This window comes from Drosophila mauritiana, chromosome 2L, assembly GCF_004382145.1.
Source record: "Drosophila mauritiana strain mau12 chromosome 2L, ASM438214v1, whole genome shotgun sequence".
Classification (NCBI taxonomy): domain Eukaryota; kingdom Metazoa; phylum Arthropoda; class Insecta; order Diptera; family Drosophilidae; genus Drosophila; species Drosophila mauritiana.
This window is the reverse complement of record NC_046667.1, coordinates 13,043,246-13,054,556: the sequence shown is the minus strand read 5'-3', so window position 1 is coordinate 13,054,556 and position 11,311 is coordinate 13,043,246. Positions and strand designations below refer to the sequence as shown.

General features: G+C 43.1%; 2 protein-coding genes across 4 annotated transcripts; one reads left to right on the top strand and one right to left on the bottom strand.

Moving 5' to 3' along the window:
- The first annotated feature begins 387 nt into the window (after positions 1 to 387).
- On the top strand, positions 388 to 5,537 carry LOC117150436. 3 transcript variants are annotated; one of them, XM_033317320.1, is made up of 9 exons: positions 388 to 554; positions 846 to 1,391; positions 1,626 to 1,745; positions 2,035 to 2,122; positions 2,226 to 2,629; positions 2,782 to 3,485; positions 3,555 to 3,725; positions 3,793 to 3,946; positions 4,007 to 5,537. In XM_033317320.1, exons 2-9 carry the CDS (start codon positions 1,044 to 1,046, stop codon positions 4,544 to 4,546), a joined length of 2,529 nt encoding a protein of 842 aa, XP_033173211.1. In that variant the 5' UTR covers positions 388 to 554; positions 846 to 1,043; the 3' UTR covers positions 4,547 to 5,537. The 3 variants fall into 3 exon arrangements, with proteins under 3 accessions (XP_033173211.1, XP_033173210.1, XP_033173209.1); XM_033317319.1 differs by having other exon boundaries at positions 745 to 1,391; XM_033317318.1 differs by lacking the exon at positions 388 to 554 and having other exon boundaries at positions 585 to 1,391.
- A 728-nt stretch (positions 5,538 to 6,265) lies between these two features.
- Positions 6,266 to 7,431, bottom strand: LOC117150675. Its single transcript, XM_033317680.1, has one exon. The coding sequence runs from the start codon at positions 7,401 to 7,403 to the stop codon at positions 6,408 to 6,410; it is 996 nt and encodes a 331-aa protein (XP_033173571.1). The 5' UTR covers positions 7,404 to 7,431; the 3' UTR covers positions 6,266 to 6,407.
- Positions 7,432 to 11,311: the final 3,880 nt, after the last annotated feature.

Sequence of the window (11,311 nt, the reverse complement as noted above, 5' to 3'; positions counted from 1 at the left end):
GATTTAAGAAAATATAAAATTATAGATTGTTATATAAATATATTATAAAATACACATTTAGAAAATTTTGTTTTGAATATTTAGTTTGAAAGGAACGTTAACGAACACACAATTTTAGATGACCAATTTAGATATTTTAGGTATGCATTTTGTTAAGGAATCCCTAAACAATATTTAATAAAATAGATTTCGGTTAAAAAATATTTTTCTTGCATTAAAAAGTATTTCAAAATTGGCTTTCAAAATTTAGTGCAAAAATAATAAATAATATATAATATCTGACAGCAAATTTTGCGAATATCTGGCAATGTTCGATATCATCTGTTGGCGTTCAATGTCCTGTGCGCATGTCCTTCGCCTTGAGCTACTCAGCTGTGCCGCATTGTTTTCCTGCTGTTGTCGACGCGAGTAAAATGTTGTATAAAATGCCAAAAATAAATAACTAAGCAAATCAAATCAATATTTACTATGAATATAGTTTAATACAATCCGAGTGTATAACGATAAGTGGTTAAGAATCAAAGTTACTTGCCAATAAAATTTGCATTGAAAAGGTGATAACCAAAGTGATTACATTCACTATGTGAAAATAATATAAAAGAATCGCTTGAAACAAAAATCGGCTGAATAAAGTATTATACGGATGTATAATTGGCATTTTTGTAGACTACAGCTTCTCTATAGAAAATAATTGAAGCCAATCTTTGCACAGATTTTATTGATTTTTCCTTTCCAATTGGCCAGCAAGGAAAAGTGTCCTGAGAGCGCAATCTCCGTTTGCTCACGGCTTTTCCTTTCCGCTCTCTGAAAAGAGCCGCTCTCCATTTCCCATTTGTTTTGCTCAGCTTCTTCGCAAATAAACAATTCGAAAACCTTAAAATGCATAAAGCTTGCCCATAATATGGAAATTGAATAGCACTAAGTTGGAAAAGCGATAACATTGCGATGAAAATCTGCACATGAGTGTTCAAAAATTATACGAAACATAGGGAAAAGTATCGCCCTGAGACCGAAATTTAATCCCCCACTCCCTGCACTCCAACATGCTGAATAGCCGGAGCCCCCCCCAGTACAAGCAGCAATCCCCGGGGGGCTCCGTCGGCTCCGCCAGCTCCGCGTCCCAGCTGCTGGGCCACTACCAATCCGCCTACGGACAGCAGGTTCACTCGCACGCCTGCTATCAGCACCAATTGCAGCAGCAGCAGCAGCAGCAGCAACTGCAGCCGCATCAGCAGAAGCAGCAGCACCATCACCACCACGGATCCCGAACATCCCTCACGCCCACCATGAAGCGGGGCAAGAAGCAGTGGGGCACCAGGGAAAGATCCGGCATGAGCTTCCTCATCGTCATCACCTTCTTCGCCGTCTTTGGACTAATCATTCTAACCGAGGTAAGTCCATAGATATTGACAAAAAAGAATTCCAAAATGATTTGTTATAAACAAATGATTTTGATATTATGACATTGAATGGAATTAAACTGCATGGTTCATAGAGAGATAGCCGGAACTTGAAGATGTTAATTCAAGTTGCGAGTGTAAATTTGCCCAGCAATTTTAATCAAAAAGGCGAAAGCCACTTGAAATTCAAATTGACCAAAGGACTTTCCTCCATCTTCCTTGCAGGTCTTCATGATCGACGAGCGCACCCACAGCGGCATGTTGGCCATGAGGGCGGGTGGCGGAGGCGGTGCCAGCCTGGGCGGACGGATGGGCGACTCCATGCCGGATTATGATAATGTTAAGGTAAGTTGGACTATGCAAATCGGCCCACAGACGGCTTAGTGGCCAACTCGTTCATTAGGGCTAAAGAAAAAATCGGTGGGAATATCAAAATGTGCTTTTTGACAGGATGATGAAAATAAAAGAATGACTAACCAATGAATTTTGTTAATTAATTTATAAATTAGCTAAATATCTTATTTAATTCCTGTTCCTAAAACATTTATAATTTGAATCAAATTTGTTCACTTACTTACCTAATAAATAGTTAAAGATTCATTTAATTTCATTGCTAAATAAATTGTTATTGCAGGACGACTACGATCTATTGGATGCCAGCATTTTGAGTGATAATAAATTAGGATTTGTACAGCTGCGCGACAATAAATTGAAAATTCAAGGTAAGAATCCCAAGCACAAAAGGCTGGGCGACAAAGAAAATGGCTTGCGACAATAGGACATTACGTATACGCCGCATGTCTCATGCATTTTCCAATTTCACAGAAGCCGCAGGCGCCGATGGCCAGCGCCTGGCCGGAATGCTTCTCAATGGCGGTGGTGGTGGAGCCGGAGCGTTTGGCGTCAATGTACCGCTCATACCCTGGGGCCAGGTACTGCCGGACAAGGTGGAGGAGACCCTGCCCCATTTCCCGTTTGGCACACGGCCCACCGATGGCGCCTGGCAGGTTGTCAACGGCACCCGCTTCAAGTTCTTTGTCTACTCCGCCTATTTTGACCGGCGCGAAGGAGCACGCCTGGTGCGAGTGGTGGGCGCCACCAAGACAAGGGGACCGGAGCGGGTGTGGTGTCGATTCTGGTACGGACCGAGTCCTGGCAATGGCACCGATGCGAGCTCCACCTCGGCACGTGCCAAGTACTCCTCGGCCACTGTGATGGCTCGCGTCAAGGTGAGCCCTTCAATTTATTCCGCACTTTCCACACGTCCGCACAGAAATTCAATTGATATTGTTGCACTGATAGTCTTGCAATGCAATGCAAAAGAAAGGAGTCAGAATATATAGATATATATTGCTATACAAATAAAAATTGAACATTCTAGATTATTCGTGAGAACTGGAATCTGAAATACAGCGCCTGTTTCATCCTGTGTCCGGTACGAACTCCACCGCTGGCTGTTCCTCATTTCGTGAGCGTGGTATCCCGACTGCGTGCTCCGCCTGGTAATTTGCTGACTCTGCGGAACACCGACCAGGATGCGGACTTTGCGGCGAGCAGAGCGCCTAATTCGAGTGCCAAGAGAGGATCGCCAGTGGCTCATCCTCCGCCGAGTGGCGACAACATACCCGATCGCATAGCCGTCTGCGTGAAACCTTTGCACTTCAACTACGACCAGGCGCTGTATCTGATGGAGTACTTGGAGTTCTATGCCCTACTGGGTGTGTCCCACTTCACCTTCTACAACCACACTTTGGGACCACACGCCTCCTGCGTCCTGGAGAACTATCAACGGGGTCTGGTGCCCGGAAATCTGACCGCACACGATCTGGAGCCACTGACGCCAGCGGAGGCAGCCAACAATGCCACGCCTCGTGTTCTAAGGACACAATATCAGCGACCCACGGTCAGCATCCTGCCGTGGAATCTGCGCATGCGCAGCCAGAAGGAGATTCGAACCGAAGGACTCTTTGCGGCCCTAAACGACTGCCTCTACCGCACCATGTATCGCTACAAGTATCTGGCCCTGGTGGATCTGGACGAGTTCATTGTGCCACGCTACTCGGATACGTTGAATGAACTCATTGGGTAAGGACACATGCATGAAGTTAGATAATTACTCAATTTGTTGTTTATTCTTATATTTGATATATATAGATCACTGAACCAGCGCTTTCGCAATCGCAACACAGGAGCCTATTCCTTCCAGAACGCCTTCTACTATCTTCAGTTTGCGGATGACAGCCTGGCTAGTTCTGGAATAGAGGGTGGTAATGACCAACTGGCCAAAGTCCGAGCCAATCTAGTCACCCAACGTAAAACACGAAGGTAAGTTGACTTTTAAAAGGGAAGCAACAAGGATAATTTATACTAATCACTGTACTAATCACTTCAGGCGCTATAAACTGCATCCTCAGAAGCAACGATCCAAGTACATCTGTAAACCGGAGGCAGTTGTCGAGGCGGGCAACCACTTCGTGTGGGAATTCGCACCTGGCAAGGGATCCCTCAACGTGCCGCCAAAGGAGGCCATCCTGCAGCATTATCGGGTCAGTATAAACTAAACTTTCCGAAAGATATTTATTTTATAAATTTATTATTCTCTGTAGGTCTGCGAATTCGGTGGCAACGACTGCATCAAGGCTCCTTCGATTGTAGATCGCACTACCACAAAGTATGTGAATCGTTTGGTGCAGCGCGTGGATGCAGTGTATCGCCATCTCCGCCAGCGTTGCGATCTTCCAGCTTTGCCACCGTTGCTCAAGACCAAGGAGAATCCACAGGAAAAAACCCTAGAAATGACCAAGGAGAAAGCCAAGGAAAATACTAATGATAAGACTAAAGAGAAGCACCAGGAAAAGCCCAAGGAAAATTCGAAATTGCTGGAGCCAAAGAGAAAATTGGGTGCAACAACGAATGAGAGTTTAATCAAAGGAGTGGCCACTGCCACAGCCACAACAACGACGAAGGCAACAACGAAGGGAACGGCAACGAAGCAGCAGCAATCCATCCCGGTCACCGCACCCACAAGGACCACGACGACACCCAAGCAATCGATTCCATTGGCCAATGTTCGCAAGAAACGGAAGCTGATTGTCTTCGAGATCAATGATTTGGGCGTGCCCGTGGCCAGGGTGGAGTACCAATGAGATAGGGACATTGTTGGAAACATTTAAATTGGGGCATTTGGTTCATTTATGTGCCAATTAGTTTGAGAATTTAGTTGGTTGTGTTCCGGTGCGGTTTATCAACTTCATTTGGCCTTCATCCAAATGCTCAACACAGTAACTGACCCTAAGAATTTAAGTATCTTCATTTGCTCACAGTAGGAATAGAAGGAAGGCACTTACGAATCGAAGCAATAACACATGATTGTAGCAATATGATCTCAAGCCAATGATATCAGCGAAAATCAAGTTGGTTGTTCCAATATTTTCAGTTATTTAAATTTTGAAACAAATATTTCGTTGATATATTTTCCGATGAAACAAGGGATGAGAGACTTAAGAAATACTTAATGCTAGATAGAAGCAACTACGAAATTATTATAATCACTAATCACTGTTTGGTTGTTCTCTTTAATTTGGAAAATATGCTTTCCCGATTTTGGTATTCCTAATGCAAAATTATTCCTAAACAAAATTCAGTAAATTCCTAATGCGAAATTCATATGTAATCTAAGCCATTGTTTCGTGTTGTAGAGTAAGCAATAAGGTATACAAGAATGAAATTAAGGCGATGCATGCAGCAAAACAATGAATATGTATCGATATTTTGCCAGCGAACTGTTAGTGCAACATTACCAATTAGTAAGGCAGAAGCTCCTCCGAGGTATGCGCTTAGCCTATGAGTTAGTGGGCTAAAAAAAGCTTGGGACATATTTACAGGTCCTTGTCTTTTGGCTTGTGCATGAGGCAGAAACGCAAAATGATAAGTTTAGTATTATCACGAAACTGAATCGAATTTCCAATGCTTCGAAATGTGTAAACTTTTTGTTTGGCTTAGCGCACAAAAAGTATAATCATTAAGTAAATAATAAACAGAAATCAGAAAACAGATTTAGTGGTCTTTAGATATTAAGAGGCAATTTCAGATACTAAAGAGATCTATTCAAACACATGAAGTCAATAAAATTGCAAGTAAGCAAACTAAGATAAAAAGACTGCGTTTAATTTCAGCAAATATTTATTCTCAAGTGGTTCATTCAGTGCCCCTCGCAAAGTCATAAAGGGGAAATCGTACACGTGTTATACAGGGCGTATGAGTTATAAATGTAATTTACCCAGCTGTATGTTAGTTATGTATACGGGGCGTATGAGCTATAAATGAGAATCACAAAGATGTATGCTAGTTGAACGGAGGTATAATTTGTATATTATAGGGAATCTTTTATATTTGATATAAAACAACACATTTCTACTGAGAAATATAACAGCATTAAAGTTTAAAAAAGCTGTACTACGCGTTCTGTGTCCTTTTCAATTAACCGTTATACAAAAGCACAAAAGTTCATTTCTATAGCAGTTGAGATTGTACTTTCAGTGTTATACTGTTCGTTATTATTGTTATACAACTATTTATGTTTATAGCAGCTGGGGAGGTCCTTTAAGGGGAATTCACTCAGTTCATTTGTATCATTTGTTAGTAGGGGAGCTGCTATGAGTGCAAGTTGGTTTCTTTTTCCCTTCTCTATATTATTTTGCACCCTTTTTTAATTTACATATAAAGTAAAGCAGTTAATCGGTATCTGGGTGGTGCATTTTATCTGGTACTCATTTTTAAAGGACTGTTAAAAGGTAAGAAATATTTTGAGAGGAAATATCATTTAGAAACACCATTGATAAACGATGAAGGAAAACAATTTCAAATTTAGTTGCATTAGAGTAATTTATTTTGCTGCTTCTACCCGACACCTAAAAGTACTATACGTTCTTGTAAACATTTCCACGAGGATTCGTCGTCATTGTTGGAGTTGTCATATTCATTGCTGGATGACTCCTCGGAATCCGTCTAACTTATGGTGGTCGTTTCCCCATCCTGCTGCTCCTGGTACTGCCTAATGATCTCATCCAGCTTGAGCTCCACGCTGGCCTTCTCCAGCTCGTGATCAGCCAGGGTCTGGCCCACACATCCGTTGGCATTCAGGCCGATGGCCAGTAGTCGGATGCCCTGAAGCTTCAGGGTGAGCAGCTCCGCGGGAGCCGAGTCGAGTGCGCGTAGCTCTGTATTGATGCCATTGCGGCAGGATAGGTAGTTGAGGTTGAACTGGGCGCAGAGCTTGACCTGGGCCGTCAGTTTGTTGGTGGCATTGTGGTACTTTACGATGGCCTCTTGGACATTTTGCTCATACGTAGCTTGCTGCGCTTGCAACTCCTCCAGGCAGCTGTGCAGATATCCGGAATAGCGGGAGACCAGCTCATTCATGATCTCCTCGGCCTCCTCGTTGCCAACTCCATTCGTCAGCTCATCCACTCGGTTTAATTGGTCGTCAGTCCACAGGCTCCACTTCACCTGGATTATGGCGGAATACTCCTGTTTCTTCTCGTCTAACTGATCATTGAGGTTATGCACGGCCACTTCCAGATCATTTACGACGGCAGTGACGGTCTGCAGTGTGGCGAGGGCATCCTTAAGTGCCTTTTGCTGCAGGATGTTTCTCACCAGACCAACATGCTGATGCACTATGTCGATGCTAGCCTGCAGAGTCACGGAAAAGTCGACGATTGCCTCGGAGGCGGCTCTATGAACTGCATCCGCGATTTTGTGGGCAAACTCTATGGTTTCGTGGGTGTACTGGGCGGAGGAGTTCCTTATGCTGTCCAGGAACTCACCAGCAATGGCCGTGCCATTCCTGGTGGCATTCACGAACCCACTGATGATGTGGAGGCCAGTCTGGGGTATGGAGTCGAAGATTCCATCCAAGAATTGCAGATGCGGTGTGGCAACAACGCAGCTGGCGCTGATGGCCAGGGCGAGCAGGAGAACGGATGACTTGTTCGAATGCATCGTCGGTCAAGGGATAGCCTAATCATTCCGCAACCTGGCACCACCTTTTATATATCTCGGCTAGGTGCGCTTGGGCAAATACATTCGCTGACTATTTCAATATTGGAGCAGGCCGGCATTTTATTAAATTAGTTAATATTTAATCAGCCGCTTTCCATAATGAGCGAATAGTGAATGCATGCTGGTTGGATAACTTTTCGAAGAAAGCTCTCTGCACTTGGGTGCAGTTTAAAAAAAAATATGGTATAATGTACTCTCAGTGTTGTGGACACAATGATTTTCTTTATTCAAACACAACATTATTTTTTTAATCACCGTACAGTACTAAATAAATAATTCACAAACAACGCGAATTTAAATATAGCACAACTTTTGCCTTGCATTTTCTTAATATCCACTCACTTAAAGCATGCTTATAATAAAAGCCCTTGGCTTAAACTATGAAAATAAATCAAATAAGTCAATTTCGCGTGCATTAAAACCGAAGGCTCTTTATGCGGGTTATAGCCCCACCCTACCCATTTGCACAAGGACAAAGGTTAAACTCTGCTTTAATTTTGAAATTTATATGCCTGCGAGACAAAGGAGCGCATGTTTACGCTCAGGTTAAACCCTTTTGTGGCGAACTTTATGCATAACTAACCGAACGAGCTGGGAGGTCCTTTTTGCGGGGCGTGGCAGGACGTGCGCATAATAATTGTCTTTGGCATGCCTTTATTATGACTTTAATTGTCGCTTGACAAACGTTGACACACAACGACATGAAATGCTCGCCAGGTATATGAATAAGTATATACATTTAGTGATATGGAAAGGAGTTGGCATTGTGGGTGGTGAGGGGCTGGTGATAGGGAGGTGATGTGGCGAGGCCTTGAGCGACATGCACTATGAACATTTTATTAGTCTGCTGTTAGTTTTGTTTAATTATGCTGTCATTAACTTTGTCGCACAGCCACACGCCTAACTGCAAAACAAAAGCTTACATGTCTCAACGCAATTATAGCCGGAGTGGCCAACAAAGTGCTCCATGGACAAGGACAATGGGTTGGCGGAGCGATCCCCGCAGTCTTCTGGTTGCCATTTTCCCAGCTATTTTTACACCCATCCACTCAACACCCCAGTCTGCTCAATGCACAGACATTTAATTTTGCATTTTCCACTAATTGGCTTGAATACTTGCCATATTCTCGCTTCGCTTAATTAATTTAATTAGAAATATGTTTCAGCTCAAAAGAAATTCAAACCTCAAAACCGTTTCAATAGCATTCAGTTCCGTTTAGCTTATGATAATGATGTCGCAATTGCAATTACCTGTTTAAAGAAAGAGGTCGGGTCGGGTCGTATGGGCAGTAACTTGCCTTTGGCTGATCACGCTCATCATCGGCTTCATTTGGAGGACATCATGTGTGGAGTGGGGGAGTCTGCTCCATTTAGGGAAAGCAATTCATGTGTGGCATTCGAGAAGCATGAGCTTAAATGCTTGCTCAAATAAGTTGATGTAAGTGGGATTACTTCACAAATATCACTTGACCTTAAAATAATATATTTGTCTTAAGTATTTTATTAGAATGGGGTGCATACAACACAGAATCGCATTAACTAGACTTAGTACTTTTTTTAATAGTTATTCTTTGAGCACTTAAATATAATAACAATGATTTATTGAAATAAAATATGTTTGTGAAAAGAGATGAACTGAAGAAGGGTATCCATTCAGCACATGGCCGTGCCATAACCTTTCCTTTATGCTTTTCTGCTGACCTCGGCAACCTCCATGAATGCCAGCAGGCTGCGGACCAAGGAGCATGAAGGAAAATGGAAAGGACCAGGATCAGGAGGATGCCTGAAACGATTCCATGCCGTTGCAATCGCGGCCATTAAGTCATTTTGTTTCCTGTAACATTTCCGGTATCTTTTTAGCGTCGTCGCCGCTTCGAGTATGGCGCTCTGGCAACTGCTGGAGGGGATTGGTGGAGGTCAAAGGGCGGCGGATGGCTCCAAGTGCTGCTGATTGGGGGTGCGGCCACTGGTTCTGGGTGGTGGCGGTGTGGCAACAAATGCTTTTAAAGTAGATGATGGCGTCGGCTGGCGGGTCAATTTATTGCTTACCAAATGTGCTGCTGGCCCGGGTCCGAATGCAACTGAAACGCTCCAAATTGCAGCACGTAAAGTGTGCTCTGAAATTAACTTGGCCCCCTTTCAGGCCTGCCTCCGATAAGGAGAAATAATATAAATAAAAAATAAAAAATATGGGAAATAATGGCTGCATTAATGACGGCCATCGAGCTTTAGAGGCCTGCAAAATGTATTGCAGTATCAGCGAAAAGTCGATGATAAAAGTTTGTTAATTCGTTCTTGCACATGTGAGATTAAAATAATCCGAACAATCTTCTCACGGGTATTTTTTATGTGCAATTATCTTAATATAGTTTAAATATATCAATATTTTCTTCAGCTAGTTCGAAAATATATATTATTTTCCCAATTCCTCGTACTTGCTTCACTTACAGAGCACAATAAATATAACTTTTCATGAAAATCAGAATGAAATACATAAAAGCACTGAGTGCACTTGCATATTTTCCTAAAATACCATTGCTCTAAGTGAGTGCAACGAGTGGAAAATTTTCGAGCGCATTATTTTGCATATGCAGGCGACCATGATGAGGGCCGTTTGGCTAAATCCTTTAGGACAAACAAATACGTATACTTAACGCGCACAGCATTGCTCATACGCAGCGTGGCCCGACCAAAAGAAGCAGTGCGAGAATAGAAGCTACCGTAGAAGGTTGCCCATCGAGTCCCGTGGCGCACATAGCAGCAGATTTAGTGCGCCAGCTTTTATCTTGTCGCGCTCCTGGACGCTTTGGGGATCAGGTGGTGGCGCCAGGTGGCAGCCCGGTGTAGTCCACCGGAGTACATTTGTACATTTGTACAGTTGTTCAGAGGCGAGTGTACAAGTATGCGAGCATATGAGGTGAGGCCGGGCGCACTCTCGACTCCAACTGTAAACGTATCTCTGGCCATATCTGCTCCTCCGTATCGCTCGGCACAATCCCATCAGCCCTGGCTAAATGTATAACAGCAGTCACTTAGCGCAGTGCCATCCTGCCATCCTGCCATTCCGCAATCCAAGCCACCAACCTGCGAGCTGGGCAACATTGTATCTGTATGTGCGGTCGTTACTTCATTGGCACAATCCCCAGACTCGAAAATGCTCGCCCCTGCTGCCTTCATTGTTTTGCTGTGCATTTTATTTTATACATATAAAGCCTGCACTCTTTTTTTGCCACGTATTTTCTTTTAATGCGCTGCGGATTTGCTGTGAAATATATGCAAAGTGGGAGGTGGCCTGGGTGGCATATATCCCAGCATCCCGCCCACCTGGGCCACCCAACTGGTCTCTCTATCTACCGTCTCCCAGTTGGCCCAGCACTCTTATGCTAATTAAGTTTATGCTAATTTAACTTATTGCCACTAAGTTGGCCCACATATGCGGCCAGCCGCAGGAGCCATCACTTTATTCACCTGCCTTCAGCCGAGGCAAATTTCGGCAAGCGATCTGCTGACACAAAAGCTGGGAGTAAATTAATTCGTTAAATAAGAGGGAAATGTAGCTAATTTATATAATTAAAAGTAACTGTAATCATGTTGCTACTCCAAATGAAGCGGGGATTTTGGGGAGCTGCACGCTTAGTTTTGAAAATTAATTGAAATTAATTGAAAAAAAGATATATTTTTAGGTCACTTATTCGATCAACACATCCTACTGATTTTGGACATATTATTAGTTGCATATGCTTAGTATTTGTTCATTTATAGAACTATAATATAATGTTAATTATAGCAAGATGTAGATTGATTTCATACATGGCGTTTGAACCATATATAAATATTTTCTATAATTA